The 8076-nt window shown below is 62.7% G+C and overlaps 1 protein-coding gene across 1 annotated transcript; it reads left to right on the forward strand.

Moving 5' to 3' along the window:
• SLC25A10 (solute carrier family 25 member 10) lies at positions 1 to 7471 on the forward strand. The gene is made up of 11 exons (XM_019661810.1): positions 1 to 93; positions 2485 to 2604; positions 3161 to 3275; positions 3392 to 3440; positions 3617 to 3658; positions 4496 to 4539; positions 4689 to 4759; positions 5072 to 5164; positions 5515 to 5592; positions 6237 to 6293; positions 6421 to 7471. Exons 1-11 carry the CDS (start codon positions 1 to 3, stop codon positions 6520 to 6522), a joined length of 864 nt encoding a protein of 287 aa, XP_019517355.1. The 3' UTR covers positions 6523 to 7471.
• Positions 7472 to 8076: the final 605 nt, after the last annotated feature.

Below are 8076 nucleotides of genomic sequence, written 5' to 3' on the forward strand. Positions count from 1 at the left end.
ATGGAGGCCGAGGCGCGCGTGTCGCGTTGGTACTTTGGGGGGCTGGCCTCCTGCGGGGCCGCCTGCTGCACGCATCCGTTGGATCTGCTCAAGGTGAGGGCGGCGCGGGCTGGGCGGGCGGGCGGAGGTTAGGAGCCGGGCCCCGCTCCCACCCAGGCCACCCACGCCCGTGGGCACTGACCAGCCTGACCCTTCCCCGCAAGAGGTGGGAGGAGGGGAGGAGGTCCCCGAGGCTCTCCTGACCCGGGGCTAGAGCAGCTCCGGTGCCCCGCGTCTCAGCCCGCTGCCGGTGGTTGCTAGCCCCGCTTGTGTGACCTTGGGCTAGTCACTTGGCCTCACTGAGCCAGTGCCCCCTGGCACCTCTGAGGACACTTGTTCTGCCTGGTTACAGTTGAGGGGTGGTTCTAAGGGGTGCCTGGGCTCTAGCACACCCAGGGCATCAACCGAGCGGCCCCCCTGCCTAGTGGGGTCCTGGCACACACGAGGGAGAGGGAATGAGGGATGTGGCCTGGAGGAGTGGGGTGACACAGGCCCTGCTTTGTGCCGTTCCCCCCTGCACCGAGTGGGCATCTGGAAGCCACAGGCCCTGCAGGCATGCAGGACCTGCCCGATGAGGGTGAGTGTTTCTCAGAGCAAGAAGCATTCACACTCTTTTTATGTATTTTTAAAGTGCTTATGGGGCAGAATAAGACAGAGCTCCCCTTGTCTCCAGGGCCAGCCAAGGGGGTTGTTTTCTGCCCCTGTGTCACCACAAAGAACAAAGAAGAAAAGGCCAGAGACAAACCATAGTCTGCCCGGGGGCCCCACCCCAGAGAGCTTGCTGTGTGTCACGTGGGGCCTGTGGGCAAGGGGCAGCCACCTGGCCACCCCTTCCTTACCCCCACCCAGAGCTGTCTGCACCCACACGGGTCCCCTGGGAGGGATTGGCTCCTGTGGCCTGGGCTGACCTGGAACCCAGCCAGGCACCCTGTGCCTGAGGGCGAGTTTCTTTCAGCAGCCTTTCTGCTAAACAGAGGCAGTTGCTTCTCTAATTAATAATAAAAATGCTACCAGTAAAGGTTGGATTAGCGGATGGGGAGCTGAAGCTGGTAGCCCCATTGGCGTGCCTGAAACCTGACTCGTCCTGGGAGTAGCCCCCAGGACCTGAGAGGTGGCCTGGCAGAGCAAGGCCAGGCCTGGAGGGTGCTCTGACCAGCAGAGAAAGGGCGTGACAGTGAACAGGAAGGCGCTTTTCTGTTTGGGGAACAACTCCTAGTGTCTGTTTTATTAGCTTTCCAGAGGCCCACACAGGCCCACACGCTGCCCACCCGCTACCGTAGGGCCCTGGAGGGTCAGGTCACTGTCTCTGACCAGGAGTGGGCACAGCCTTCAGGATCCCTGGGAGCCCTCCTCAGCTGGCGCTGCCCTTGTCACTTGTTCATTGTCCAAGGCCCCTTTGGGCGTCACTGCCCTTTGTCCCGCCCCCAGGTGCTGTTTTGCTGCAGAACTTGCCAGGATGTGTCAGGGGAGGTCTAGCCTGGGGAGCACGTGGCCCCATCCTGGATGCGGAGGTTGCCTTGGAGGGAGGCCGCCTTGGAGGGAGGCCCTGGCTGTGGTTTCCACTTCTCAGCATAGTCATTGGAAAAATTATTTTAAAACTCCTTGGTCTTTCTTTGCCTCATGTCCTGGCTGGGCCCTCACCATCTCTACTCGCTTGGGCGGGAGCTGCTGCCCTTGTGGTCGCCCTGTCCCTGGGCCCGATGCCCACCGTCCTGCCCAGCTTGGCTCACGGAGCAGGAAGACAGCCTTTGTGGTATCAAGCTGGGCACCCACCTCTGCCGCCCCACCGCCCGGCGCCCCTAGGCAGAGACTGGAGGGGGTCACCCACTGAGCCCCTTAGCCTCACAGCACGCAGAGAGAAACTGAGGCATGGATCAGTAACCCGCCTCAGCAGGCCCAGCCAGGTGGTGACCGTCGGCAGTGGCCTTTCCCCTTCTCCCTGGTGAATCCCACCTGCCTCCTCCAGCCTCCTGTTTCTTCAGGCCCTCTCTGAGTCCCCATAACTTTGTCCCTCCTGAGAAGTGGGTATGGAGTCACCCTACTGGCATCCTGCCTCAGTGTCCTCATCTGTAAAATGGGGCTGAAGACCCCCACCCACAGCAGGTGCCTCGAGGATTTGGAGATGTGTGTGGAGTGTTTCTCACAGGCCTGGCCGTGAATCGCTGGGCATTGTCACTCGTAAAACAATAGTGTGGAACAGAGGTTGGTGCCAGGTGTGGTGTGGCGTGGCGTCCCAGCTCACCCCCCACCTGGGTGCCCTCAGGAGACCTCTCTGCCTTCCCGTGCCTTGACTTCCCATCTCTAAGTGGGGGTGCACTAGCGCCTGGCCCTGTGGGGGTCCTCATTGGGGGTGAAGGGGGTAGGCTGTGGAAGAGGGTTCAGAGCAGAGCAGGCAATAGGGCCGGGAGGGTGGCCACCCTGAGCAGCTGGACCCCTCCCCCGCAGGTGCACCTGCAGACCCAACAGGAGGTGAAGCTGCGCATGGTGGGCATGGCGCTGCGGGTGGTGCGGTCCGACGGCGTCCTGGCACTCTACAACGGCCTGAGTGCCTCCCTGTGCAGACAGGTGCTTCAGGGCCCCTACACCTCCCGGGGCACCCCCCACCATCAGGGGCTCCTGTAGGTCCTGATCCCAGAGCCTACACTCTGAGCAGCCCAAGCATGCGGAAGGGACAGCTGGCGTCCCCCAAGCCACCCTCCTACCGGCTGGGGGCACCCCATGGGCATCAAAGTAACTTGCTCCTTTTTAAGGCAGCCGGGACCCAGGGGGCTGGCGACCCTGGGTGGGCACCGGGCATGGCGATGTGGGGTATGCTGCCTTCCACCTTCCGTGGGGTCAGCCCTGCTCTCACAGCTGGCCCAAGACCTCCACTTACAGATGGAGAAACAGGCCTGGCGAGGAAAAGGGGAGGGTGCAGGGCTCTGGACTCGGCCGGCCCCAGGTTTGCAAATTGGCTCAGCCACTTGGTGGCCATGTGGCCTTTGGAGGGTTCCTCTGAGTCCCCATGGTTCCCAAGTGACCATGCACCTGGATGTCAGGGGTGGGGAGGGCCAAAGGGTGCGGGTCATGCCTAGCACCCTCCCTCCACGTGCACCCTTTGAGCTGGGCCCCTTCTCCTCAGATGACCTACTCCCTGACTCGGTTTGCCATCTACGAAACTGTGCGGGATCAGGTGGCCCAGGGCAGCCAAGGGCCCCTACCCTTCTACAAGAAGGTGCTGCTGGGCTCCATCAGTGGTGAGCAGCTGGGTGGCAGGGGGCCGCGGGGCGGGAGGGCAAGTGGGGTGTGCTTAGGTGGGGCTGCGGGGGCACTGCCGGTGGTCACATGCTGGCTCCCGGGCCTGTCGCCCCAGGTTGCATTGGAGGTTTCGTGGGCACTCCTGCAGACATGGTCAACGTCAGGTCAGTGCAGTCCCCCCAAGGTCAGGGTCTTTCCTGTGTCCCCAGACAGGGCCAGGGCTCCGCCTAGACAAGTCACTCAGACCTTGCAATACTAGGCATTGGGTGGGGGTGCTGCTGGGGCCTGTGGACGTGTGTCTGGCCCCCGCTGCCCGCCTGAGCGCATGTGGTTGTTTCAGGATGCAGAACGACATGAAGCTACCTGAGAGCCAACGCCGAAAGTAAGTTGCAGAGCCAAGTTCCGCCCTGGGGTGTGGCTGGTGGGTGCGGGCCCAGGCCAGGGAGGCCCCAGCAGTTGTGCTGGGACCCAGCTGGGACTCCAAGGGGCCGCCTCACCTGTGGGGCAACTGCCATGCGTGTCTGTCCTTGAGTCGTAAGGGGACCCTGGCACCTCTGAGTCTCCTTGTGAAGGCATCTGGGATTGGGGTGGACGGCAAGGCCCAGGGCCGGTCGCTTTCCTCTCCCTCTGCCTGCACCATGCACACGTTCCCATGGGGGACGCTCTAGGAGCTTCAGTGAGTTTGGGCTTTTCAAAGCTGGGATTTTTTATGATAAAAATGCTATTTTTCATGAAGTGCAAGACATTGTCAATTTTAAGACGGTTTACGGATGGACACCGCACTTCAAATACAGGTGTCAGCGTCAGTTCAGGTGAAACATGGCTGCACGCCAGCCCATTGTCCATTGTCTGGCCGGGGTGTAAGCCATGGGAAGGCCGACTGAGTGAGCGCGGTGGGAAGGGGCCAGGCAGCGTGTCCCAGCCTCCCGCCCGCGGTATCAGCCCGCAGACAGCACCAGCGTCAGAGCTGGCAGCTCCCTAAAGCCCTCGGTGCCCAGGGGTTTCCTTGTGGAACTCAGTGGAGCTTCAGGTGCTGAGGTCCCTGGGTGGGGAGACCACTCAGCTGTCGGAAGAGGCCCTTGTCCCTTGGCCTCTGCGATGTGCCTTTGAGAGTCTTATGGGCTGTGATGAGAGCGTGGCTCTTCCCAGGGAGGACCCTCCCAAGGGAGCCGGTGGTCAGGCAGGACCTCATGAGGGCCCATTCTGTGTCCCCTGGCAGCTACGCCCATGCCCTGGACGGCCTGTACCGTGTGGCCCGAGAAGGTGAGAGGAGCAGGCCCTTTGCATGGCAGGGGCCTGGGGCAGCCTTCAGCCAGGACCTAGGAGAGGGACCGAGGAGGCAGAGGTGGGCAGGGCCTGGGGGGAGGCCTGAAGGATTTGGACGACCGCCTCCCCCCCCTTTTCTCCGGCAGAGGGTCCGAAGAAGCTATTCTCGGGTGCAACCATGGCATCCAGTCGAGGGATGTTAGTCACCGTGGGCCAGGTAGGGCTTCTGCTGGGGGTGGGCCTCTTAGGGGAGCATCTGGGGGCCCTGCCCCAGCCCTCTGAGAGGAAGGCAGTGGCCACGGGTCCCAGATGGGCACTGGGGAGGTGGGCACAGGCAGGTCAGGTGTATGACCTCGGGCAGGCCCCTCCCTGTCTGGGCCTCACCTACCCACGCAGGTACAGTGACCGTGTAGGTAACTGCAGAGCAGGTGCTTGATCGATCTGGGTAGTGTCATTATGGGCTGCCGTCTGCTTTCCCTGGAGCTGGGGGCCATCCCTCAGGCCCTGACCATCCCTGCCACCCCCACAGCTATCCTGCTACGACCAGGCCAAGCAGCTGGTCCTCAGCACAGGGTATCTGTCTGACAGCATCTTCACACACTTCGTGGCCAGCTTTATCGCGGTGAGTGCCGGCATGGCATGGCTTGGGTGGGGGCCCTGACCGACCAGCCTTGGGACCTGAGGACCCCTGACAGGGCCAGGGCTCAGAAGGCAGGAGGTGCTAGCCGAGTCTGGGGGAGATCCTTCTTAGACTGCATAAGTGGGTGCCAGGGCCGGGAGAGCTCACGGGTCAGCTGGTGCCCAGGCTCGGGTGGTTCCTCGTCCTTGTTTCCAGTCCTGCAGCCCTTGGGATGCCTCCTGGGGGTCAAGGCCAGGGGCTCTTTGGGGCAGGCCTGTGGGGAGTTGAGGGATCCCTTGCACCCTGCCTGACAGGCCCGTTGGTGATGCCTCCACCCCCACCCCCACCCCCAGGGTGGATGTGCCACGGTCCTGTGCCAGCCCTTGGATGTGCTGAAGACACGCCTGATGAACTCCAGGGGCGAGTATCAGGTCAGTGGGGCCCCGAGGCGCCAGCTCCCTGGAGAACTTGGGTCTGGGGCTGCGTGAGGGACCTGGTGGGGGCCCCCCCTTGCTGCTGCCAGGCTCCGTGGCCGGGTGAACCCGTGTCCTTGTCCTGGGATGTGAGCGACAGCTGTTCTCCCTCGGCCCGTGACCACGTCCTCCTGGCTGCCGTCTCCAGCTGCCTCCAAGCAGCCCTTGGCTCTGTTGGTGCTTTTCCGTCAGATTCTTCGACACGTTCGCAGCGGGGTCACAGAAATGCCCGCCTGGGGCTCCCACGGTGCGCGGTGTCTTAGCTCTTTCTCGGGCCGTAGGGCTGGCCACGCTGTCAATAGCCACCCACACACCGTGGGCGCCTGGGGGGGCAGCCTGCTGCAGGGTGCGCCTTCGGGGGTTCTGGTTTTGCCTCGTCAGCTGTCAGGCGGTCAGCAAGCAGGCGGCTCTGACCTTTTGGCTCACATGTTCTCCTGGGTTTACCTTTGAACGTTCCAGGCCACGCTCAGCATGGTCATCCAGGTCACACTCACATGTTGGCATGCGGGGCCACTGGCCAGTGCTGGGAGGGGTGTTTAATTGGTGCCTTTTGAGTGAGAAGCAGCTTTTCTTTTTATTGCTTTATTTTTCATGTTCTGCAGGGTGTTATCCACTGTGCCATGGAGACTGCAAAGCTGGGGCCGCTGGCCTTTTACAAGGTTAGGGGATGGGGGCAGTGGGGCTGGGGCGGGCTGGGGAGGCAGGGGCGGGGTGAGGGCCGGGGTGGCAGGGGCTGGGGTCTCTCCCTGGCACTTTTCACTTTCCGTTGCTGCTTTCCCCATCCAGGGCCTCTTGCCTGCTGGCATCCGCCTCATGCCCCACACCGTGCTCACATTCGTGTTTCTGGAACAACTTCGCAAACACTTTGGCATCAAAGTGCCATCCTGACGGGGCTGTGGGAGCCGGCTGGCCCATGCCCGGTCCCCAGCACCATGTTCTTCCAGAGTCCGTGCGAGCCGAGCGCAGCCCTAAACCCAGCACCTGCTCACAGGTCTCCAGCCGCCTCCTGCCTGGTCGGAGCTCCTTCCAGAGACCGTGCCCCCAGCACCCCTGCCTCCTACGTGCCCCCGAGCTCTCCCTGCCTGGTGTCCTGGCTGCCCAGCCCTGTGCATTGACTACTCACTCAGAGGGGAGGCGTCCAGGCCCCACGTTTGGGTTTCCTGCCCAAGTAGGCAGTTAACACTGGAGGCAGGAGGAGCTTTCTGGGGTCCCCTGCCTCTTCTCTGGCCCCCAGGGTTTCCTCTCACTGAGCAGCTGCCAGGGGCCTACAGCACTGTCTTCCAGCAGCTCCCATCAAGGACCTGGGTGGCAGAGTAGGGGACGCACCAGCATTGCCCACCAAGTGCGTGCATGCACGTACACTCTATCCTAGGAGAGGGACCATGGCTTTTCTGACATTCTCAAAGGTGGCTGTGCCCCCACAGCTCCTGGGCCGGTAAACGAAGGAGGCAGGGAGGCTCTGAGCACCCCTTCCGCACCAGCCAACCCCCAGTTGCTTTAACACTTAGTTTCACCAAAAACTCAGAGCCAAGAGGCCGCCACTGTCCTCAGAGAGTGTGCCGTGTCCCTCATGCCTTCTGCGCCCTCCCCTCCGCTCCCTGGGCAGAGGCGGGCTGTGGTGGGTCCTCCAGGCCGCTCGCTCTGGACGGTGGTCACCCGTAAGGCCCCAACAGCTGATCAGCCAAAACAGCACCGCCCAGGTCCTGCCAAAGCAGCCTGTGCCCCCAAAAACGAGGTTGGGGACTGTCCATCTGCTTCCCTAGGCCCCTTTGGGATGGTGTCCCCACCCCAGCAAGGGGTCAGGCTGCGGGGACACTAATAAAGGACAGGAAGCCGCTTTGAGTCTGGTCCCTGCCTCCCGGCCGCTCACTGGGCTGCGACTGCCTTGCTGTCGGGGCAACGAAGACCCGCTCTGCACCCTCCATGGAAGGCTCTCTGGTTTATGGGGGGGCAGGGCCCAGAGGGGGGAAGAAGCCACAGCCCTGACTAGATACACGGAAGTGGCCTGTGGGCAGAGGAATTGGGGGTACTGGGGCGGCAGCAGCCCGAAACCAGTGCGGGGAGTCGGGAAGGGCATGCAAGTTGAGGGGCCTGGTCAGTGTTGAGTTCCCAGATCCGGGTCACCACAGACCCCACAGGATCACCCCTTCCCAGCAAGCCCTAGGGGCTCCCCTTTCCTGGCGTGGGAGGTGCCCCGTGAGTCAGAATCTTGTGTGCTGACCGATTGTCCAGCAAGCTCAGGAGAGGCTGGGGAGACCCTGGCTCCCTGGACTGCGTACCCTCAGACAGGCAGGCAGGCTGGGCGGGAGCTGGTGTGGGTATCGACCTGAGGCCTGACGTCCCAGGATGGATGGGAGCTGCCCCAGCCAGGGGACGTGCAGGACAGATGGTCTGCCAGCAGCCAGTTCAGACGTCAGGACCCCTGACACCGCAGTCCTGGAG

The sequence above is a fragment of the Hipposideros armiger genome, unplaced genomic scaffold (genome assembly GCF_001890085.2).
Source record: "Hipposideros armiger isolate ML-2016 unplaced genomic scaffold, ASM189008v1 scaffold_362, whole genome shotgun sequence".
Classification (NCBI taxonomy): domain Eukaryota; kingdom Metazoa; phylum Chordata; class Mammalia; order Chiroptera; family Hipposideridae; genus Hipposideros; species Hipposideros armiger.